Source organism: Ambystoma mexicanum, chromosome 8 (assembly GCF_040938575.1).
Source record: "Ambystoma mexicanum isolate Mex_15411 chromosome 8, UKY_AmexF1_1, whole genome shotgun sequence".
Taxonomy (NCBI): Eukaryota; Metazoa; Chordata; class Amphibia; order Caudata; family Ambystomatidae; genus Ambystoma; species Ambystoma mexicanum.
In genome coordinates this window covers 1,094,994,923-1,095,020,658 of record NC_090929.1, presented here as the reverse complement: position 1 = coordinate 1,095,020,658, position 25,736 = coordinate 1,094,994,923, and the positions used below count along the sequence as shown (strand labels likewise).

At 44.3% G+C, this 25,736-nt stretch overlaps 1 protein-coding gene across 2 annotated transcripts in view; it reads left to right on the top strand.

Moving 5' to 3' along the window:
* Positions 1-25,736, top strand: part of FAM131C (family with sequence similarity 131 member C) — a 634,923-nt gene that overhangs the window by 231,666 nt on the left and 377,521 nt on the right. For both annotated transcript variants that reach the window (XM_069611100.1, XM_069611099.1), the window contains exon 2: positions 11,918-12,063. In XM_069611100.1, coding sequence (XP_069467201.1) covers positions 11,918-12,063 — 146 coding nt within the window. The remainder of the gene's footprint in view (positions 1-11,917; positions 12,064-25,736) is intronic.

The window sequence follows — 25,736 nt, the reverse complement described above, 5'->3', positions numbered from 1 at the left end:
CCATGGCAGAAACATGTGAAAGTCTGGTTTAAGAAATCGGGTCTTGGCTCAAATTGGGACCCGCCATCTGGCACGACATCTGACGCGAAGAGTGTGATTAAAATGGCTTGCAGACAGGAACGCAGAAGATCAATGGAGACAACCTCTGCAAGGCTCTCATGTGGCCAACAGAAGGGTTCGAAATTGAGGGGAGCTGCGAGCATTTAGCTCCTGCTTGTGGCATAGAGGATCCTGATTAGCTTGACACCAAGAGCTACGTTTGGCTCCCCAAGCCAAATGATGCCGAACAAACACACCAATGTGAATTTAACTCTTTGTATTTGGGACAAAATATAAATAAACATTAGAACACATCTATGCTACATTTAAAGCATAATGGGTCATAAATAATGGACAAAGTGATATGTCTGCATCTTATGTGTAAATCAGATTTGTGGAGCGCTGGGTACTAGCTCCTGGTTCCCCAGTGGTAGCTCCTGGCCACTGGTTAATGATGGATACCCAGGAGCTGCTTTTAGCTCCTGTTAATCAAATCTTAATTCCGATCCCTGCAACAGTATTTGCAGGTCAAGGAAGGTTTTGGTAATGAGCATTATTTAGAGGTAATGTCTGCAAGCTATGCACAGTCGCTCTTTTATGATCTTAGAGTGGGGACCCTGCGAGTGGCATCTTTCAGGAGAAACTGGAGCAATCATAATAGCAGTGGATGTTTGATCTGTTGGGCGCCATGTGAGTCTGCTCTTCATTTGGTACTGTTTTGTGCCCAGCTATAATGAAGTACCTGAAGCCAATCTTCAGACTCAAAGGGATTTAAAGGGCTACAGATGAAATGGACTTCTGCAGGGAAAGAGAAGACTTAACCTGTCATATTTCATAGCCAAATATTTGCACTAGGCATTGCTGAGAAGGTTGAGTCTGATCCATATTAGAGGGGATAATCTTGTAGACCAGTTTTAATGCTATTTTTATGTGTTATGTGTATTCGAAGTTTGTGATTATTGAATTATGTCATGACTTTTATTTGATTTCATGTGTAATTTTCTATGTAATATGCTTTGATGGCACAAATGCCGAATAAAGCTGATATCGTTATCACGTAAGCTTTCTGGTGTATTACAGGTTTTCTTTTACCTTATTTTCTTCCCCATGACCCTAGAGAACTGTGGGTGTGTGAATGTCATCTCTGATGCCACAAGTTGCGTCATGAGCAGTGCATGGTGCTGGCAACATTTTACCCAGCAACCATGGTCTCACTCCAAATAAATGTTTTTTAATTCATTTCTAAGGTTTTTCTTTTAGTGAAGGCTCACCATAACTATATGTAGCAAGGACTTTTTAAGTGAATATTTTATGTTGTGTTTAAACATATACTCTAATGCACCCACGATGCCAGTTGGAAATGACTTGCGGCCAGGTCCTGTGCACAGCAAAAAACACCCAAAGTGTTCACTCAACAAGGCCTACACCCATCAGAGTCGGCACTCTACCCAGAGCAGGTCCATCAGCCATGCCCAGGTCATCTATTGGAGATCTAAAGTTCTGACAGGGCATGGCCCGCTGCCATGCCCATTGGACCTGCTTCCCGAAAGCCATACCTTGCTCACATCACAGAGACCCAGTGTGTCCCATGGGCATAGCCAAGGCCTTGGCCATCCCCATTGGATACTTTGTCTGCAGCGCCTTTAAGGTAGCACGAGAAATCATTTCCCTGTGTGACTTTTGAACTGAACCAGGAAAGTTCACCACACTTGGCAAAGGAACTCGTTTGGGCAAATCCCAACATGCATGACAAATTAATGTGGAAAGAAAGCAATATTTTGCATTGGGTTTCCCACAAGGTAAAAAATAAAACAATAAAAAGATACCATTTTGAGACATCTGTGACAAAACGGTCAAATTCGGTCTTCAAGATTTTCAGCTCATGCCTCAGTGCTTCCTGGAACTGCTTCACGCAAAAATAGTTTCAAAAATCAGACCAGCCAAATTAGAGATATTCACTTTTTATGTTTTCAAAAATCTATCTGTATTTTGGGACCGATTCAGTAGGTCAGGTATGAACAAAAGGTTTGAGAATATAAAAGGTATCTAAACATTGACTTTTCTGCCTCTTCCGCCTGAGCCCTTTCTTCCTTTTTTAAAAAATTCGACGGATGCACAACCACGCAGAAATGCACAAACACGAGACGAATTTCACACAATACCCTCTTAAAAATAAAGGAAATGAAATGAAAAGAAAACACTATTTTAAATGGGAGGACCTATGAAAAGGTAAACGTCTACAAATGTAGAGAATGCCACTGTTAAGGGTACTAAAAGCCCTTCATCTACATGAAATACTTCTCCAACGTCCACCACACTACAAAACAAACCTTAGCTCCCAACAAACCACTGTAAAAGCTAGGTAGCGTTTATCAATGCTACAGTTGAAGTGAGCTTTTTGAAGTAGCAATGTATTGTGAGTCAAGGTTAGGGTGACCAGATTTGTAAAAAAACAAAAAACGGGACAGGCCATAGACATCGAAGTAGTACTAAAGTAAATACAAATAAAGCCATAGTCCTACTTCTTTGTCGCTGGCCTGTTGCAGGGGGCGGGGCAGAGGTGTGCTCACAGGCACACTCCTCTCATTGGAGGAGAGGGGCAGGGGAGAGGAAGGCGAAGGAAATCTGGGCGTGAAAAGCATTTCACACCCTCATTCGCATAGGAAGAGTTGCACTGGTATCCGAATTCAGGATTTCGAAATCGTGTCCTGGCAAAAACCAGGACCGTAGCCACCCACCCTTGGAAACCCGGGACGGGGTTCATAAAATAAAAAAACTCCCGGGACCCCGGGACGGAGGGTGATTTCCCTAGACTGTCCTGGAAAAACCGGGACGTCTGGTCACCCTAGTCACGGTTTGACCTCTGCATGCAGACTGACTGGTCTTGTCTGAGACTTGCCTCCCTTCCAATCCCAGACTGCAGGCCAAAAGCATGCCCCAGAGGGAAAAATATGTTCTGCTGCGCTCACCGCTGGTTGCAGCCTTTATGCCTGTTAAAACCCTGGGCCACTTCCAGGGGAATTGGCATCACTCGTTTCCGTCAGTGGCAAAAGAAGGTAAAACATGCTTTGAGAGGGCAGATAAGGCTGGGCAATGATGCGTGAAGTGATCATAATGAAAACAGCCATGATGTCCGAACATCAATTTGGAATTATAGGCCATGCGGGCATAATGTAAAGGAGTCCCATATAGACGGCATTGTTACTTAGACCCTTATTCACAGAGTGTGTTCCAATGGGGTTTTGCCATTATAAAATGCTACAGTGAATTAGGCCCTTAGAGCCTTAAAGAGAGGCTGAGGGTTTAAATTGTCCTTTGAGTCAATGTTCAGTAAAGGAGTACAGCACGTCTAATGTTCCTAGTGCTACGTATATTGAGTATCACCGAAAGATATAAACAAATGGAGGGACTCTTCTGGAGAGCAGTTTTGATCTTGCCCCAGAGTCAATCCATGTGTGCCGTTAGACGCGAACTGGGATCAGTATCTCTGCACCCTCTGTATATGTGGAAAGCATACTCTTCCTATAAAAAGAGCCTATTGCCTGCGAAGGAAGACTGGTTAATGAGTGTAATTTCTGCATTTATCCCTACCACAGCCGGTCCGATTGCACAGTGAATAGAGTGCTCACTTTGACATCTGTGCAGAGCCTGCTGATGCAGGTTCGAAACCTGGCAGGGCCAAACTCAGCCTTTCATCCTTCTGAGGTCGATAAATGAGCTCCACACACCGTGGGTGATAATAAGCAGAGCCCAGATGCCTGAGGGTTTGTAGTGCTATGTAAACAAAAAATTATTATTATTATTATTACCATGAACCATAAAAAAAGGCAGATTTGGAGACCGAAAGTTCAGGAATCCATGCAACTCACTGGTGTATCTGAGTCTTTGCTGATGACAAATCCGACCAGAGTCAAGACCAAACTCTGGCAATATGATTGGATCGTAACTAGAGAAAATCGCACGAAATTGCACTTATTTAAAGAGCCTGTCTTTTTGCCTAAAACATTAAATAATGTAGAACCATACATAGTCAAATTTCCGGCGCAAAGTGCAAGAAACCAATTCATGAGGTTCAAGCTTAACCTTTGGCACACCAATGATGTATTAGCTAGGTGTAATATGATTGATAAGGAAGAACATTTCTGTAGATTTTGCCTAAAAGCAGAACAACCAGAAACGATCAAGCATTTAATAACTACATGCCCTCATTTGCTCGAGGCGAGGAAAACATACTATTGCATGGCTACTCCTGAGGCTCTATGGAATTCTCTCTTCAATTGTCAACGAGCATCGACAAATATAGCCATTGTGAATTACCTGGAATCGCTCAATCTCACACGACCCAAAACGTGAGCATAGTGACAATATTGTCACCTTTGTTGCCTGAAAGTTGTGTTACACATGTCACAATGTGAACCATAGCGAGCAACCTGCCCTCATTTGTGCACAACCCAATATGGTATACCCGGTTATTTCCCTTTATGTCTTTGGAGGATTGGAGGAGTGGTGGCAGGACCAAATACGAGCTATGTACAATCCTAATATGGGCTCCCTCATTACATTTTCTACCATCCACTCATGATATATACTTGTTAAGCTTGGTTGTGATGCATGTGGGTCATTGGTGTGCCGCCAATGACCTCTGCCTTAATGCCAGTAAGACTGAGATACTCCTCATCGGCACACCCACTCCCTCCTTTCCTGTAGCTCTCTGGCCGGCCTCTCTTGGCCCTCTTCCTGCTCCCACCTGCAAGGCAAAAACCCTCAGTGTCATCTTCGACTCCACACTCTCTTCCTCTCCTCACATCTCTGATGTCTCCAAGAAGTCACACTACCAGCTGCACCGCCTCAGAGGTATTCTTCCCTTCCTCTCTTTCTCCCAGAAGCTCATTGTCTCCAGAGCTCTGGTTCTCTCTAGGCTGGACTATTGCAACAGCCTCTTTCTAAATCTTCCCGCTTCCACTCTCCGCCCTCTACAACTCATCCAGAACAGGAATGCAAGACTTGTCCTTGGCCTCAAGCCCAGGGATCGTATCTCTCCAGGACTGAAATCTCTGCACTGGCTCCCAGTGGCGGCGAGGATTAAGTTAAAATCCCTCTGCATCGTCCACAAGGCCTTCTGGGGTCTGGGGCCTCAATACCGTCAACTCTCGATTCCTAAATATCTTCCCTCTCAAGCTCTTCGCTCATGCGCTTCCAACTCCCTCAGGGTCAGTCGCTTCTCTAAGCAACTAATTGGTGGTAGATCTCTCTCTTCAGCTGGGGCCTTCCTCTGCAACAGCCTACCTGCCTCCTTGAAACTTGAGGAGAAGCATCTTCAGTTCCGGAAGCACCTTAAAACCTTCCTCTTTGCTTCTGCTTTCTCTCCCCCTCTCTCCTGCTGAAGCCCTGTCTGATACTATACTGCACTGGTTATCTGGCCACCCATCTGATCTCGGGCCCAGCCCTGCCAGTTGCACGCCTGCACTGCCTCCCCGGCAACCCCAGCACCTGGGGACTGTTTTCTGCATCCCTTCAGTCCCCCCACCAGCACTTATGTCTGCACTCGCCCTGCACTTGCCACCAGCTGGCCGCTCTTTATCTTGTTATTTATTATCTCATGTACTGCACTTTCCCCTCCCCCTGCACTTTCGTTTCCCCCTTCCCTTGCACTTGCGCAAATGAAATGACATCTGGCCTAGTTGGATTGTTGTCTGTCTCCCCTCTGTTCCCCCTCCCTTGCCTCGTCGCGCCTTGAAACACTTGTGTATAGGCGCGTTATAAATGCCATATCATATCATATCATATCATATATCATATCATGGTTGTAACAGCACATTTTTAGAAAGTGTATATAAAAGAATATTTTCTTTTTCTCGTTTTTGGTTTTTTCTACTTCTTTTATATTTTAAATAATCTTGATAGTCAATTCCTAAAGCTTTTAAAGTTTTGTTTTGTGATTTTGTAAATAATCAATTCGTGCTTATGTGATCTCTTACCTTGTTTTTTATAGTCATTCTTAAGTGTTACGTTGATCCAAGAGCAAGCCATTGTTAGAACTATTTTAAAATGCCATGTGAATTTTATTTTTTTTCTCAATTTGTTTGAAAATTATAAATTGAAAGGTTGATATCAGTCAACTAAATCAATAAAGATATATGCTATTCCCAAATCAATGCCCTCACCGAAAATTCACTTTAGTTTTAAGCACTTTTTAGTAGCACGTGAAACTTAATCATTTAAATTAGTGCAAACTACTTTCACTCCTTTTCCTCACTAAATAATGTTAGGTATTACAATGAGGATTGCCTTTTTGCAAAATTTTAAAAAACAGTCCAGGTTGGCATGTGTTTTACACCCCAATTAGCACGTTTTCAAGGCTAACATTTTGAGGGAAAAAACGGACTCAATCACAATTATTATGTGGATTCATCTTGAGAACAACATATTTGGATTGAAATGTATCACTTTTGCCCCTCAAATACCTGTATGGTTAAAGGCAAAAACCATAATGAATTAAAACTACCTGCCCACCGGTTACATTTGAAGTGGATTCTTTTCATGTGTAGGTGGTCAGATCATAATAGATGTATAAATCTACTTAAATCTGTTTTTTTAAAACCTTTATTTATTAACTCAACGTAACATTCACATTTATTTCAGTACAAGGATATTTGCTCATGTTCTCCTCAAAGTGAATTCTTAGCTTTCGAAGTACAAGTTAAAGGCCCTTACTCGGGCTGCTTGTCATCAGTGCAATGAGTTAATTTTACATAGTTATAAATTGTACAAAGGCAGTTAACCACAACAAATAATAAAATAATAAATTCCCTCCCTCCCCCTTCCCTAACCCGACAAATATGGCATGTTTACAGATCTCATATCTCGAGAGCACTCTTTACCAAAGGTGGTGTTCTGCGTGGTACCCCCATGTCCGTCTATAGCACACTTACATTTTTAAGCAAGTTTGGTTTATGGAAATGTTGTTCGTTGTCCTTGACATATTCATGAAAGGGGAGCCAGATCATCAAGAATTTCTGATATGTCCCAGCTTTCAGAGCACACACCTTTTCCATGGCTAGTACGCCCCAGAGTTTAACCCACCAACAAACCACTACAGGTCCCTCTACTGTTTTCCAGCTCTGGGCTAGAGTCATTCAGGCCGCCGTCAATAGGTGCATGATGAATGTGGCAGGAGCCCCACTCGCAGCATAAACTTCCTCCGCTGCCTCCAACAGTAGAACCACTGGGGACTCGGGTAGCTGTGCTCCTGTAATCTTTTGGATGTTACCCATGACTTCTTTCCAATACATTTTGGCCCTGGGGCATGACCACCACATATTACCTAGGTCTCCTGTTCACCTGCATTGTCTCCAACATAAGGGGGAGTAGTTTGTGTTTATCCCTTGTAGTCACTGGGGAGTCAGATACCATCTATAGCAGATTGTGTATGCTGATTCCTTTATGAACGTACACTTTGATGTCTTGTGAGCCCTCTTCCAGATCTGACCCCATTCCCCTTCCGAGATAGTGACCCCCAGGTCTTTCTCCCAACTAGTCATAGAGGGGAGCTTGTCTGCAGGCTGCGCTCTATCTAATAGTTTATATATTCTCGAGATTCCTTTAGCAGCAGATCATTCTCGCATGGTTAATTCGAGTCCCAATGGTACCCTTGTACCTGCTACCTTTACATCCCTTTGAGAGTCTGATTTGTATATATTTGTACCTCTCTCCTGTATAAAATTTCTGCTTGCATTCCTCGCAGAGCAGTGGGTTCCCATTGTGATAAAAGTCTTCTAATTTCTGTTTATCCCGCCCTTCCCATCCCTCCCAATAGGTTATATCCCTTCCCGGGGTGAACTCAGCTTTATGGCTTTCGCTATGGTGCCCTAATTCCAGGGGTATTTTCCCCCATTTTAGTGCCTGATTCCATCCTTGAAGTGAAGCTTTTGTTACTTTTAGTAGCTGGCCTTCCGCTCCTCTATTCCCATTTCTCAGGGACTGCAGTGCACTCAATGGGATGGAGGTAACTTCCTGTTCACTTTTGCTCCAGCCCTTGTGTGTTTCGGATTCTGGCCACCGGAACTTGGGTGCTAATTGGGCTGCTAAAATGTACCTTTTCACGTCTGGGACTCCCAGTCCCCCCATACATGTCTAGCGGAGGAGGACCGTCCGATGGATCCTTGTTTTCATTTTATGTCATATGAAAGAAATCATTTCTGTCTGTAGGGTTTTAATCATCCGGGTTGGTATCTCTATGGAAAGTGAGCTAGCTACATCCGGGTATTATTATCATTTTAACCGCCGCTATTCTAGCGATCCATGAAAGTTCCCTAAATCTGTTTTTTTTTATCACTTACATCTATCACACGAGTAATTTGACGAAGCTCTAATTGTGAACATAAAATACTTTGTCATCTACACATTTTGAAATATCTGGAAGGGATGCTGGTTTGCCACTGGTTCCAGGGTTATAGTGACCGAAGTTCTTCTTAACAGTGTCACGGTTAAGGCTCCCAGATCACTTCCTGACAGTCTAAACACAGCCTGCGGGTTAAGGCTCCCAGATCACTTCCTGACAGTCTAAACACAGCCTCTGGGTTAAGGCTCCCAGCTCACTTCCTCAGAGTCTAAACACAGCCTCTGGGTTAAGGCTACCAGCTCACTTCCTCAGAGTCTAAACACAGCCTCCGGTTTAAGGCTCCCAGCTCGCTTCCTCAGAGTCTAAACACAGCCTCCGGGTTAAGGCTCCCAGATCACTTCCTGACAGTCTAAACACAGCCTCTGGGTTAAGGCTCCCAGCTCACTTCCTCAGAGTCTAAACACAGACTCCGGGTTAAGGCTCCCAGCTCACTTCCTCAGAGTCTAAACAGAGCCTCCGGGTTAAGGATCCCAGCTCACTTCCTCAGAGTCTAAACACAGTTGCAGCGTTAAGGTTCAGAGCACACTTCATGACAGTCTAAAGACAGTGTCAGGGTTAAGGCTCCCAGCTCACTTCCTGAGAGTCTAAACACAGTCTCAGGGTTAAGGCTCCTAGCTCGCTTCCTGGCAGTCTAAACACAGTCTTAAAGCTATGGCTCCCAGTTTTCTTCTTTGACAGTCCCACGGATTTAGTGTCCTGCTCACCTCTAGGGATACCCAGCTCACTTTGATAGTCTCAGGGATATAATGCCCAGCCTACTATGCATTTAGGGATTATAGGATTATAGCTTCCTGCTTGTTCTCCCAGTCAACTCCAGACAGGGGTCGAGTCCTAAAAATGTAAGTGGGGGGACTCATCAACAAATGCAATAGGATGTGATGTCACCCAAAATTAGCATATCAATGTGAAATATGCACATTTCATTAAATTGGCTTTGCATAAGCACCCAAATTGTGCAGGAAGAATGGCATTTGCCTTTCATAAAAACAACACACACATAAAACCAATAGAGGATATTTTCTTTTAATAGTGTTTTTGAAAACGTTAAAAGATGTTTTAAATTCCAAGGACCAATACAAATGTTTTACCTGGGACTTGCAGTACCGAAACGGGAGAATTTATCTTTAGTTGTTTGTCATTTTTCATCAGGTAATGCAGTGGTGAAGTGTCCGGCCTACAAACCTGATGACTGTGATTCCAACCCTGTGGTCAGCTTTAATTTTTAAATTCAAAGAGGACATTCAGTGTTTCTCATTTTAGCTGGGGGGGGGGCTGAGTCCACCCTCTGAAAATAGTGGGTGAACCCCGTCCCCCCGCGTGTACCCTCGACTTGAGCCCTGACTCCAGATAGTATCACCCTTCATATGGATAACCTCTTTGGCAATGCACCAGTGTGCAGCTTTGCCTCTCCTTCCTCCACAGTCTCAGGAATATAGTGCACAGCACACCATGTGTAAAGTCTGGGAAATATAGTACCCAGGTCACTTCCAGGGATACAGGGTCCGGCTCACTCCTTGACAGTCTATCGAATATAGTGCCCTGCTCACTATTAGTAAACTTTCAGGGATATATTGCTCACAATTCCATTCGTGACGGTGCGCGGTACAAATACCTTTGCGATAACATAACATAACTCACTTCTACAGATATAGTGGCCAGCTTGCTGCTAGGCAGTCTGGAATATATAGTGTCTAGCTCACTAGACCTTAAGGAATATAGCACCCTGCTTGCAGCCATTTCCAGATATTCTTATCTACTCATTGCATTGCCTACTTGGGCAATGCTCCTGTCTGCAGCTTTTCCTAATTTCCAGGGCGCTGGGATATTCTGAGAGCTGCCTCCGGCCCTCTCAGATTACTTTGGCCCCTCTGTTCCTACTACAGGAGTTTCCCTGGCACTGGGCTATGTCCAGGTCTTCCCATCTGGATGTTCTCCGTCAGCTCTTCTGACGTCTTAGCTTGCTTGGGTCTTGCAGTTCTTGCAGGTGGATCAGGCAGTCTAACATGCGGAGCTCACCCTTCTTTCTCAAACTGTTTCTTCTCCGTCTCCCCTCCTGCTTCCTGGTTCTCTTTACTGGATCCTGATAACTGAGACCCCTGGTGGTCAAGTTTGCTGGAGCCTTTAATATAACGTCTGAATATTTTGGCTTGATATGCTATTCCCAATGGATTCTTCTCTTAGCTCTTCTAGTTGGGTTACTGGGCTTCTAGAATAACCTTCTCCACAAACAACCTGGGCCTGCTCCGAAGTGCCTTTAAATGGTCCGGCAGTCCTTTTGGGTTTAAACAGAGGTTATGCCTCCTGTGAGTGGTTCTGCATCTGTTCCTTGCATGGCCCTCACAGCTCGAGAGCCCTCCATCATGGTGTCCTTACACAACTCTTCGGACACAAAATGGTGAGCGGATTGCATTGGGGGAGTGCTGCAATCTGGCCTGGGTGTTACAGAAAGAGTCTTGCCATACAGAGCCGGGGCTCTGATGTGCAAATGTTGGCACTTGTACCTATGTCCCAGGTGTCCTTATAAGTGAGCCACTGATTCTCCAGGAGCTCTGTTTGTGATTCCACACACATATATGGTGCTGGGCTAGGGTCGAGGGGAAAAGAAATCCTACTCTTGTCCATCATTGGATTGTGTCTAATCCACTTATCAATGGGGTGGAATCTGGGAGTCCTGTCCATCTCGGACTCCAGGTAGCTCATGGCACTTGCCTGAGAGTCTTGCTAATCTAGAGTCTCTGCTTTCCAGAGACCTCCTCACTTCTTCAGATGGGGTCGGGTCACAGACTTTGTCACGCAGACCACATCTCATTTAGGTACTGCCTAAAGACTGCTTTTTTGGGTTGACTGTATTTCCACATGAGTGTTTTCCAGGTCGTAGGACTGGTCATCACTTAGCACCCCAACCAGGTTTTATCTGCAAAACTGCATTGTACAAACATCACACATTCACTGAAAGGCCAATGAGACGAAGGGGTTATGGAGAAGCATGGGTTCTGTTGGAGAGTCTAAGACTTGGAGCGCAGGCTGACTTTGTATTGGCTGAAAGATATTCTATTTTTGATATTTTGCCATGTGGTGTAGTCAATATTTCTATGGGGGATGACGCTGAGGGAGCTTGCTCTCCCATGAATGTAATCAATTTCACTTTCATGTGACATGTAATTATCTCTCATTGTTCTTTTCTAATTAATATGAAGGGCTCTCTCAAGCCTGATCTGTACAAACAAAACCCTTACCAATTTTCCAATAAAATCAATTAAGTGTTTGATGAAGACATGGCTCCATGAATGCTAGACAGGAATGGAAAATCGACGCAGGTATTCTTGCACTCAAAGATTGGGTACAGATCTGTGGAGGAAACACAAATGCAATGCTGTAGATGCTGGAACGGTGCACTGTCTAGGAGGTGACTGGTGCATGACACACAATACCTTCACCCTTTCCTCATTTTAAGATTTCCTCTCTTTTTTTTCTCAGAATTTTTCACTGCTGCCCATAAGGATTATTCAACAACCAGCAACACCACCCAGACAGAATGCCCCCCGGCCACTCTCCATGCGGAGGTCCAACCACCGTCACCAGAGCCTGAACGCCCAGATGCTCCACCACAGGACGTGCCAAAGGTAAGTTAAGTGCAGAGGGGAAATTATTCCAAGTATGCAAGATGGGCACCTGACAAATGTTGCTGCCAAGGACCAGTGTAAAGCTTTTTGGAGGTGTCATTTTGCATAAGAATAGGACAAGGTATGTTCTAGGTCGATACCAGGTATTAAAAAGAGGTGGCATGAACGTCAGGGGTCTGGAGCTGGCTGTAAATAAAGAAGAAACAGAAAACAAACTTCTGATCAGAGTGAGGGTGTACTGAAATACGATAAGAGGCCCCTGGTAGCTACACAGGGTCCTACTAATCAAAGTCTGCATGTTACTCTAAACAGCAGAGGGGACTTTTGAACTCATTGTAAACGAGACTCAGAGTGACAAGTGCTCTGAGACTCATACGACTGCCCTTTATCCGATCTGGACTGGAGATCAGTCCAGGGGGGACCATGTTTATGTCTATGGAAAGGAAGCAGCAACAGGGAACTGATTTGGAACATAGATGGAAAATCAGAGTAGTGCAAATAGCTAAGTAAATGTAACCCCCCCTCTTAAATTCAGGTGTCATAACTCAATTCGCAGTGTTTATAAGGAAATGTTGGGATGCCCCTTCACTGGACTTTGACTGTAAAAGCACCCATGAACAGGTTTTCTAGAGATGTTCATATCTGTGCTATTTAATACTTTGTACTTCATGTATTATCACTCACAGTGTTTCTAGTCAGTCATTAAAAATGACTGGCATCATAACAGACCACATGTTATATCCCACATGTATGGTTTCACTTTATGTACTGAGGGGTCAGCTGTATGGCAGACAACGAATCTTTATTGTTGGTATGTCGAATATATTTAGGTCTAAGAAATAAAAATCCTATTATACCTATGTTTAGTCAAAAATGAAATGGTATGGGGGACTCACCCCCTCCCCCAGGCTATATGGACTGTGCTTACCAATGTCCTGTTCGGAGGCTCAGAGGCTAAAATGACAACATGGTTGCACCGCTCCTTGCCTGAGGGCTGGTGTGGAAATGTGTGCTCTTGGAAGCAGGCCCCACGCTTGTGGCCTTCATATTTAAGGCTGTGAAAAAATGTATTTACTCTAAGAAGCTACCTGGTCCCTGACAGTCTTTTCTCCCAATACACCTCCAACTCCCCAGCCTCCTCCTAACACCTTCCTCAGCTCCATCTCACACTGCCAGGCAGAAGTGGGTGCTTTTTACAGGGTGGTCTCCCCTCCACTTGGGTGATGCCTATGGGGATTGGTTATTGGTTGCACCTGGGCTGTGTGAGTTGGGTTGTTATGTATTGGAAAATGTGCTTAGAATCATGTGGGCCGAAAAGGCCTATGCTTATTTTATGCTGTGATGCTCTTTTAGATCCTGTCTATTTGTGAGAACTCCTTCCCTCCTACAGGAACCTCTGTTTCATTGCCTTCTTTTCCCTGGGCCATTCTGCTTGTCTAGCAGGTGAATAATAAGTCATAAAACATTATGCTAAACCTGTGCAGCTGTCTGGTAAGCTGTCTCGTACATTTACAACTTTGTAACTCCTGCTACATTCCCCAGAGTCGAAGAATGGGCTTTGTTTATTTGTCCTTTCCTCGTGTACAACGTGAGTGAAGAGGGAGACCTAAACGGGGCCCTTGTTGCACCTATACCACTCTCATCTCCGTGACAGGGAAACAAAAGGTTAACATCGTTCCTGGACTCCGCTTCCCAATTTTGGATGTATAGCAGGGTGAGAAACGCTATTCACTCAGACAACCATTCAGACTCGATCATGAGGACGGTGCAGAAGAGATACAGATACAACCAAAGGAGCAAGTCGACTGTAACCTCGAAGAAAGCTAATGAAGTCATAATTGACACCATGACATAGATGTATTACACATGAAGCAAATAGGCATCCCTGCATGATGTTACACAGACACTTAGATTTATTGCTGACATACACGAAGAGCATGCTTATGACTCACATAGTTAGAGAACTGACAGACACACACATTTGCCATGTGGAAACTGCAAGCTGCACGAGAATACATACAAACTGCTTGCTGATGCTTAAACGCAACTAACATGTACCGCCATGTAATGCAAGATGGAAGCCACAAGTACATTGGAGAGAATGGAAGGAGCAGAATGAACTCGAGAATACAGTAATAAACTGACAGGCTGATATTGCTGAAAACGCAGACTAGGCTTTCAGTGCAGTCACCTTGCAGAGCCTTGTCAATGACACTGACGGAAGGAAAGTTTCAAGTCAGCAGGAAAGATAGGACACCTGCAAGCAGGGACGACATTTGGGGGTTGCCCAGGGTAGCTACTGCTACCCCTGGCTCCCCCTCTGCTACCCCTAGACTTGTCCTTGCTACCCCTCGTCGACTGGACAAAGAGGCAGTGCCAAGAACAAATATCTGTATTGCACCTGAAAAAGGCAGTTGTAAATGCAACTAAATGTGCCACTGCATTTTTCACCTAGAATCTCGATCTTGTTAGCTGGAGAAATAACAGAGGTGCAGGAAAAACCACGAAGCTGCGATCACTCACAGGTTGGCAGTTCATTAGTAAAGAGTTAGTTTCAGAGGCGGGATGTCTGTGCAGCTCAGACCCAGTACTGTAGAAACAGGAGGGTATGGGGGCTAGGTCTAGCTATCTGGGAATGGATGAGAGCAGCCTGCAGGACTCAGTGGCAGCCATGCATTATTGAACATCTCTTCAGTGTTTCTCACTGTTTGCTTTGCACATCCAGTGAGCCACTGAGCCTGTGATGAGAGGGGTGTGTCCCAGTGGCTTCTGCCACCAATCCTGCCTGGGCACTGTGTGACCTGACCCAGATCTGCCAGACCTGCATCAAAGGCACAGTGTAGATAGACGCAAATGGGGAGATAATTTACATGAAGTTTCCCTCTGCCATTGAAGTAAACCATTGGTTGCTTCCTCAAGCAAAAAGTATATATATTTGCAAGGATAGCTCAGGGGTATCACACTTGCTTTGGGAACAAGAGGATGCAGTGCTGCATGGGTTCGGTTCGTTTTCCAGTGCTGAGAAGCTGGAGGAGGCTGGCATTAAGCAGGATAACAGAGGACCAAAGAAAGTAATAAAATGGGCCTTTTCTAGGGGTAATGCCAAGGCGCTGCTCCTGTTTACATTTTAAAATTAAAAAACCCTGCAATTACTGTGACCCACAATTCGTGCTTCCCCTCTATCTCCCATCTAACCATAAACACTGTGAGTTACCTATCAAATAAGCAAAACAGAAAGGTGATGGCTGGAAGGTTTCAAATCATTCATAACCACTGGCACAGCTCTGGCCAACCCTCCAGACCATGGTTTTTCAGCCTGCCAAGCCATTAAAGGAGGGAAAAGACAATGTGCAAATCAGGCTTGGTCCCACCCCAAAAGGGGCAGTCCAGCTAGGTCACATCCCTTCTACATGAGACCACAAGCATCCCCAGACAGGTTTCAGCCTCAGTGGGTGTCATCAGTGAGAAGCAGGCTAGGTCTAAAGGCCCAGCAGGCTTTTCTCGGGTTGATGTTGTGAACCTGCTGCTACTATTTACATTTTAAAATATTTTTAAAAAACTGCAATTACTCTGACCTGCAACACATCCTTCCTTCTATCTCACATCTAGCAATGGGTTACTTACCAAATAAGCAAAACAGAAAGACTGGAAGGTTTCAAATCATTCATAACCACTTGCACAGCTCTGGGCAACCCTCCAGACCATCATTTTTATGGTTGGACTTGTCATGGTCAGTTGCTGTTTCCAGTCCGTGGCCAAACACTTAGCAGGCACTGGATGTATGCGCTTTGGGGTTTAGGCTTCTTTGAGATGCTCTGTCAGTTTACAGTTTAGCCCGAGTAATGTACAATAGTCCAGGTTGTTGTGTTGGAAGTCTGCTTACATTCACAGTAATTTGGTAATATGGGTTTATACAAACTGATATAAACACTATATATGGTGATCGATTCTGTATGAAATGTATATCATATTACAGTGATCTCATAACCACATTTTTCGTAGTGTACTGAGGAACAATGCTGTGTGATGTCACTTCCTGTTTTGGCAAGGTGAGAAAGGTCATGTGACATCACTTCCCATGATGCCACTCGGGGGTGGGGTCAAATGGCATCACTTTCTGTGATGTAATCAGAGGCCAAGGGTTGTGTGATGTCACTTCCGCTACCCCAGGCATTTTGTTGAAATTACTTCCTTGCCTGCAAGGAATACAAGCAACAATCCTCATAATTGCAAGCAGGAGAGATCCATTCCATGGTCCCACACACGTGATCTGAACCTGCAAGACAGAGCATATTCATTCGAGCCAGAATAAGGTGGTTGTTCCCATCGAACTGAAGGCAGGATAATTCAAAGCTGAATGTTCTGTCTCAAGCCCTAGGAGATTTATATGGTAACTTGTTGAGAACATGCAGCACCTTCAGGGCTGTTCTCACCACCTTGAACAGTTACACTTGGCCTGGTTACTTTCTAAAACTCCAAGGCTGAGAAGACCCTCTTTGCCCAATCCCTAACCACCTTGCACGTTGAGCTCACACTTTGTTGCACCACCCAATCACCTCACACTAACCTGCAACTTTCATACTCATAACATTTAGAGGTGGTCTCAGGAGGAGCCATTAGAAATGTTTTACCCAATTGCCACATTAACCCTCATAGAATGTGTATATAGTTTACCTTACTAACCAATCCCAGCCCTCATTAGGGGTTTTCTAGGGTGTATCTTCACTTTGTGATGTCATGTAACAAAACCAGACGACAGACTCAAAATCGAGGAGAGAGTGTGGAGAATACTGTATTGTTCATACATAATCCCTGTTATTGAATTCTCAATGAAGGCAGTAACACTTTGTTCTATGGCTGGATTTTCCATTTTTTGGTGCAGGAGGAATTCCTCTGCCCAGTTCCTCTTGCATGTAGTTCGGGAGATTGATAATAATCCCCTCTCTATAATTAATAAGCCAGTTTCACTTTTGTATCTACAGGGCCTTCTCACTCTTCTCTGACTCCTAATGGCAAAGGTTTCAGTTTGCACTGGTGCCAAAGGAAATACATGTATTCCTCTGCTTCCTTTGAAGTGTTGCAGGTTTGTTTAGTTATAGGACAAATTACTATTTACTATGCTAAGTGCTTGAGTCTGGCTCTTGTGACAAGGTTGTTCAGAGGGGATGGAACCCCTCGCAACTGGGACTGGGCGGCCCACCAGGGAGAAATCCATAGCCAATCCTTTCCCTTAGGATGACAGTGGCAATTGAGAGGGCCCAAATCCTGCACACCCTTGTGCCAGTATGTTTTTGTGCAGTAAATACTTGCCCCATGCCATACCTCTCAAAAAAAATACTCGCCAGAATCGTTCTTTTTTTCCTACTAATAATGTATCAGGCATAGTCAAAAGTAAGATCAACAGCGAGAAGCAGCCAAGAAAGAACAGTCATCCAGCGCCACACGTCATCCATGAGAGACAGCCTGAGACAGAACCCAGCCAAGTGCGAGCAAACCACCAGCAGCTCACACAGCCCGAGACCCGCTGGCCAACACAGTGATCAAGCAAGGGGAGATTGAGAACATTGGAGAAGAGCTACTCGTACGCAGTGGTAAGACAGAGCATGCCACACACCACAGGAGCAACAGCAAACACAATTGGTCTTCTGGTCTACGGACAATACCTTAATAGGTAATAGACTAAATAGCGCAGAGGAGACCCCCACAAAGACTCTTCTTACCTTAAGGAGACCTGGACCAAGGCCTCTTAACAGGAACATGGACACTATGCAAACTGACCCTCCATTGCTATTCTATAGTGGACCGCACAGGACAAGGGGGTGGGGCTAAGCCCCTTAATTTATAACTTTTTTGTATGTTACCCCTCCCGGGAAAGGGGGGAGAAGATAGGCCATATTGGCCCAGGAAAGTGAACCAATGGAAGCAGAAGGGGGAGTATAATAAGGAGAGTATCAATGGGTTGCTCAGCTGAGGTCAGTGGAGGTGGCAAACCAAGATACCAGCAGGAGGGAAGAAGCAGCAGAGTATTGAGGTGATTTCTGGAGATGGTGAGTATTGTCTAGTGAGTGGTAGTGGTACTGCATTGTGCGTGAGCGTGAAAGTGTGGTAGGCGTAGTTAGGTAGTAGTGTAAGGAATTAAGTGTTTGGGACAGAATGAAAGGATGGTGTCTGAGTAGGAGATAGGGTTTTGGGTCTGCACTTCTAGCTCAAGTAAGATCTTGGACAGTAGAGGTTGCTAATCAGTATTTACAAACCTGGTATGGGGACTCCTTCATTAGGCAGCAGGCGAGAGAGGGACGGCTATAGGTCCCACAACAATATTAATAAAAACGCTTGAATCGTCTTAGAGGGTTGGAGTATTCTTTGAGCCTTCTGTGACACTATGGCCCAAGAATGGACACTAAGGTGGTCCACCTGATGGGAAAGGAAATCGTCAAGGGCTCCTTGCTTCCCCCTTTTCCCCTGTGAGCCATAGGTGACTAAAGGGGTGGTGTGGCTCTGAGTGCTCCTTTGACTGTCCCCTTGGGTAGGGGAGTCACTAACGCCCAAGGCCACCTTTCTTTCTCTCTCTCTCTCTCAAATAGATACATTGTACCCAGTTGTAGGTCAAAGGATCGACAACTAAAGGATCTGAATGGTCAAATGATCGATACCAAAGGACCGAAAACCAAAGGATCGAAGAATTTTTTTTAAATTTTGTTTTACATTTCTTTTTTTGGGCTGGGGGTCCCCCCAACCCCTGTTTTTGTGGTAAAAACTGCTTTTTTTCACTGAACGAAAACCCAAAAAATAAAAACATAATTAAAAAAATAAATTCAATCCTTTGGTTTTCGATCCTTTGGTGTCGGTCCTTTGACCATTCGACCCTTTGTATTCGATCCTTTGACCACACCCATGAGGATAAAAACACACATCTGCGAATTGGCAGATGAGGGAATGTGGCAGCGTGGAAACTCAGCCATTAACATAAACTGTTAAGGTTTATGGGAAGCAAGAACGTTTGGTTCAGAGGAAGGGCTACTTGAAATGTGATGGCTGCGGGCACCAATTAAGCCTTGCTTAGTATGTTGGTTAGCAGTCTGAAAGATGCCTCAAACCCCTCTCTAACATGTTCAGGTGCTATGATCAGTGGCCTGCTGGGACCATCAAGGGCAGAGCTTATCGAGGCAGGGCAAGGCGTTTGCCAGGCACTGGTTGCGGCAGGGGCCTGAAGCCCTGCACATTTTGCCCAGAGGTCTACTCTGCTCTCTCTTACAAGCCCCAACATTTTCTCACACAGTTCAAAATGAAAACCCCCAGTCCCCTGCCACTAACAGCCCCAACTCACCAGGTTTTGGCATGGCACCAGGCCTCCAGTATCAGTGATGATACAACCCTGCAGGGGACTTCACATAATGAAACGAGGAGCAGGACAGCATGTCACTGTGGCACACACATTGACAATATTTTGGTAGCGGCTTCATTCCAAAGAAACCGATTGCTCCTTTAGAGACCCCAGAAAATCCACAAACCTATTTTAAACATCACACACCATGAAAGACTGCTGGACATTTGTATGACAACAACTGCAGTAACCACTTAATACTAGTGGGTTCCTTGATGGCTCTAAGTCAGACCTCTGCCCACTGTGAGAACCAAAACCATCCTCAAAAATGAAATATATTTGATCGTTTTTTGAAAAAACAAGATGTGGGGCTAATACATTCCTGATCCTGATCCTATGAGCAGTTGCTGATGCTGCCAACCACATCCTCCTCCTATCTGAGTGGGCTGTTTTGGAAATATGCCATTTCTGATTGTAAGGTCAGCTGAGAACCTGGTCATCACATGCACCTTGCCTGTTGAGACCTAGATGTGAAACACCTAGATGTGGTTCTACAACTGAAGCAGCACAATTGTGGCCATAGGCATCTTAAGCCTTCAAGGCCGGGCCTTCCCCGGTTAATCCCAACCAAGCCCAGCGTTGACATCAGTAGACACTTTTTGAACACTAGAGTTCAATTTGACTATAGGTTGAACTGCACTGGCATAAATAACAAAGTGACAGTCAATGCTAAGGGAAAACCCTGCCAGCCCTAAAAAACTGGGACATCAAGTCTTTTTTGTATTAGTATCATACATATAGCCAAAAAAGACTTTGTATACAACAAACACAAATAATAATTATACATATAAATATCATACATGCATCATATCAATTACCTAATCAATTCCAGCCCTGTCTAATTATAAAGAGCATTTATAATCTCCATTACGTAATCACAAAATGTATCTAAATAAAATATTAGATTAACATAATTTCCATCCATATAACGTTCTCGTTAAACATTGCTAAGTTTACTTCATTGCTATGACGAGGTATAGTTAGACTGTCACATTCAACTAAAAGTTGCTGTATGGTCTCAAGGCAAGCCTCCCCACAAAGACTACAGAATCTTTCATTATGAAGAATACCCATCCTAGCTCCTTTGATCTCTAAAGAATCAACCAAATAAAATTTTATTTTTAAGTACCTTCTAGTCATATAATTTGTTGGGTAGGTGCTTATATATCCCGTGGTAAAACTGCTCTGCATTTATTATATATAATGACAGCTATTCACCTCTGTTGCTGAATTAACCATGGTATGCTCCCTATCACATATTTGTAAAACCTTTTTTACTATACGCTTATAAACTTGAATCAGTAACTGCCAAATTTGAGAATTTATTAAAGAAGCCCAATGCTCAGCAGTTCAAAACATCAAGCCCAAACAATAGTTTTGCGCCTGTTCCTGCATGATTGTGTATGCAGGGGCCAGCCAGGAAAAGAGCATCAATCTCTTATGGAAAAAGCAAAGTGGTTAAGCACTGTAAATTGAATTCCAGATGTATGTAATCACTTGGCATCGGCTTCGGCAATCTCAATAGCGATTTCAACATCTTTCCTTCAAGTGCATTCAATGCCTCACTTCACTTCCATGCCCAAATTTTAGCACATATAAAATGCAGTTTTGGTTTAATGCCAACAATAACTCCTCAGCTTTGCTTGCGTAGGTGCATATACTATGGTTTCTGTTTTTAGCAATGTTTGTTTGTAGACCATTCTGCATCGAGTGTTCCCCTGGCACATTTAATTGCACTTGCGATCCCTTAGGGGTATAGTCGAGCAGAAGCAGATCATCTGCATACCCGAGCCAAGAAAAGGAGGTTGCTCAGAATCGTATTAGATGTGAGTCCAGAAGATTTAATGCTATTTGAAGATCCACTAGTTATAAATTAAAGAGTGTCTGGGCCAATATGCACCCTTGCTTTACTACCTTACATGTGGGGATCCAATTTGAAACCCGACCCATTCCATCTAATCTAACCCCAACTCCTGTGTTAGTGTGTAATTGTATATTCATAGTGAAAAGTTAGTTAGAAATGTTCCAGGCAGTGAGTTTACGCCATAGTGGCTCTTGAATAACTGTATCAAAAGCAATGAAATCAATGTTATGTTATGGAATTTTGTACAGCGTGCGGTCGCCCAAAGGCATCATGGCGCTAGAGAAGAGGCCATAGAGCCAAGGCACAGAAAAGGCAGAACGGGGGAAATGCTGAATCAAAACAGAAAAGTCTTTAAGGCTTTCCGGAAGATCAGATGATTAGATAGAAGTTTCACCGATAGCGGGAGGGAATTCCACAACTGCGCTTCTGCAATTGAGAATGCCCGGCCACCCACTCGGGAAAGCCGAAAAGAAGGCACACAGAGCAAACCAGAAGCTGACGACCACAGAGAGTTGTTACAGACATATCGCACAAATTTAGTGCACAGATACTCAGCTCTTTGATCATGGAGAGCACGATGAACAGTACACAGTGTTTTGAATTGAATGCGCCAGGCCACTGGAAGCCAATGCAAGGAGCACAATACAGGGGTAATATGGGGCTGTAGGGGGACCCTGTTGCCACCCGGGCCATCATATTCAGAAGACGTTGCAGATGGCTTTCCAGCCCCATAGGCTGGGCAAGGTAACGGGAGTTGCAGTAGTCTAACTTGCTCAAAATCATGGCAGCTACCACTGGGGGACGTAGGGTGACAGGGATCAGATGTAGTACCTTTTTCAGAATGTTTGACTGAAAATGCCCAGACTGGCAGACCACTAATACCTGAGAGGCCATGGAGAGATTGTCCAACATAATGACCCCAACATTTTTTACTTTAGTTGAGGGCACCGGGAGTTGGCTCAGAGAGAGAAGCCGGAAAGAGGAGATCCAAAGTGATGGATCAGGAGGAGAACCCATCACCAGCACCTCTGTTTTATCCCCATTCAATTTCAACCAGTTGTGGCCCATCCACTCCCCCATGGCCTTCAGGCACTTATGTAGGCACACGACACCTCAGCCTGATCTAGGTCGAGGCGGATCAGAAGCTGGGTGTCGTCGGCGTACAAGTAGCATCTGACGCCGAAGGAGCAGATGAGGCGCACCAACAGGAAGATATAGATGTTAAAAAGAATGGGGGAAAGCGCAGAGCCTTGAGGGACACCACAGCTAAGGTGACAGGACTTAGACGTGAAAGGAGGGAGAGAGAGAGTTTGAGACCTATCCGCCAAGAAGGAAACAAACCAAGCCAGTGCCTGAACCGAGACACCAATCTGGTTCAGGCGACAGAGCAAGGTGGCGTGGTGTACGGTGTTAAAGGCTGCTGACAGATCTAGGAGAATCAGGGCTCTGACACCACCACTGTCCACCAGCCTAGCCATGTCATCCTGGACAGAGACAAGGACACTCTCCGTGCCCCTGCCAGGACAAAAACCCAACTGGGCCGGGTCAAGGATGCTGGACGATTCAAGAAAAGAGGCTACGATAGGGGAAACCAGTGATTCCAGGAGCTTCATCAGAAATGGGAGAAGAGAGATAGGTCAGAAGTTAGAGGGTAGAGCAGGGTCAAGAGAGGGCTTTTTCAGCAAAGGAATGATCAGGCAGCCTTAAGTTCAGAGGGGATAAGTCCCGACTGGCAAGAGATGTTAACAGCTGCCGTGATTTCACTAAGGAGGTCTGCCGAGACCTCCTTCATCACTCCTAGTGGTAGTGGGTCCGAGGGAGCACAGGACTTGATCCTCAACATAGCGTTATGGACCATCTCCTCAGAGAAAAGAGGAAAGCACAACAGCCAGGGAGCCTGACTGCACAAACTCACGCCCAAAGGAGGATTGCACGGCAAAGTACCATGGGTCCCATGGGGGAGGCTCTCTGCAATAATTGCACGGATGGTTGCTACCTTATTTATGAAAAATTCAGATGGGGAGTCACATAGCTCCTGAGTCGGTCTGATGCTAGGGGTACATTTAGAGGCAGAGGATAGGGACTTAATAACAGTAAAGGGTGCTTTAGGCTAATTTAGAGGAGTCTCAATTTTTCGGGCAAAGTACGATTTCTTAAAATGGCACCTGAGTAGGCAGATAGGGTCTATCAGTAGGGTCATATTTAGAACGCCATTGGCGCTCCAGTTTCCTTACCTCAATGAATGCAACACATATTGACTGTTTGCGTTTAATCCATGCATGTTCAACTAGAGTGACTGGTTTTATCAGATTGTATAATATAATAGATGTTTTTTGCGAAAAACCGTCTGATTATAGGGTATAATATTATTGGTTTCAATCTAGTCCCTTAGCTCATTTAATAACACTCTTGCAAATATTTTAGAGGGTTTATCGAGCATGGCTAGATGTCGATAGTTTCCTGGATTTTCCCAACTGCCTTTATTTGCTGATCAGATAGCACAGTGAGCTAAGCGCTCGCCTCACCCCGATATTTGTGCTCAGCCTGCTATGGCAGGTTTGAATCCCGGCAGGGTCATCTCAGCTTTTCATTGTACAGAGTTCAATAAGTTGAGTTCCACTTTATGGGATAATAATGTCTTTTGTTGTTTCAGCGCTCTGAGACCTATGACTGTGTATTGCTGTAACCATAGGCCCCTATCCTTTTTACTAAAATGCCTACGCAGCCATTTTTGGCACTCCCATTTCCGATTCTTAATGGCTTCAGTAACAGTTCTATAATTTCCTATTTTTTTCTGATGGGTTTGCCAGCGTTTCTATAGCCGATCTAAGTTGTTTTTTAGCTTGTTGCACATCCCTGTCATATTTACGCTTCTCCCAACTATTTTGTTGCATGAGTCTTCACATTTCTTATGCCCTCTGTGTATATGCACTTGCCTATTAATTGCAGTTATCTCTGTCTCAAACCTTCCAATCAGGACCTTGCTGGTCTAGTCACACACTCATCCACAAGCTTCATGAAACGCTCCAATTCCTTGTCTGCAATTCGATTGGCTCTAGACAGCTTTGAGAGGTTCCACTTTACTCTATTGGGCCCCCTATTTAAAGACACAACACCATTATTATCATATTGGTGTGTGTTGATCTCCATATTCAGATTGGCACATAATTGTATCATCATCATGACGGTCCGATAGCACTGCGAGTAGAGCGCTCGCTTTGACAGGCCAAACTCAGCCTTTCATCCTTCCGAGGTCGATAAATGAGCATCACACACCGTGGGTAATAATAAGCAGCGCTCAGATACCTGAGGGTTCGTAGCGCTATATAAATGCTAAATTATTATTATTATTTTATGATCACTCTCCACCCTTATCAATATGGCATATCTACTACCAATGACCAATTACCAATGAATATGCTATTTGATTGACAAAAATGTAGTCAATCATAGAGGCATTTTTACCGCTCACTCCAGTGTGCCCTCCTTTGCCATCACCCGGGCAGCGCCCATTTAGCATTTCAGAGTCAAATTGATACAACATGTTGGCCCATGACACTCCCTCAGGTTGTATAATTTGTGTCTAATTTGAGAAGATCCTGTGTCAGAAATAAACGCTGTTGAAAGGGTGGTAATTTAGCATTGAAGTCATCACACATAAATACTGGCGTGTTATCTTCTACTTCAGCCAATCACGGCGTGACCGTATTTAAGTTCTTTTCATGGAACACCAAGGCAAGAGGGTCATATGCATTTGTAATAAGGATACCCTTTTTGTGATCCTTCTCTTTTTTAATAATCCCAGCTGGTATTCCAGAGTCCTGAGATCCAACAACTCTAACCTGCTGGTTGTGCCAAGGGCCAACTTGACTGTCGTCAGACAAGGTGCCTTCCATTTCATAGTTCCAAAACTATGGAACACATTACCTTCAGATCTCAGGGGGTGTAAGTCCTTAGCTCTTTTTAAAAGTGCTTTGAAAACCCATTTATTCTCTTTAGGTTGTTTCCCCCGGTTATGGCTGTGTTTGTTAACTCTGTATTCCTGTGTCTTTGATCATGTGTGCGCCCTGATGCCTCCTGACTTATTTTCTGGCACTGTATAAGTATCAAAATAAATACATTAATAATGTCCGTGCAGGATTTTCTTTTCTAAATTTCTCACAAATTATGTACAGAGATGATCAAACCTCCTTTTATCCTCCCTTTTAGACCCTTTACAGCCGGTGCATCTATGGTGCACTTCGCATCATTATCAGGGGGCGGGGGGCTTGACCATCCAACTCTCCTGCACAATAAACAAAGGGACTAAATAAATATGTTCCAGTAATCCCCCTCTGATGTTTAATGGGCCGAGCCTGGGTGTTCAAGAACACATCAGAAACTATTTATCAGAGCCTATTCATAAAATTTGATTGAAACACCTTT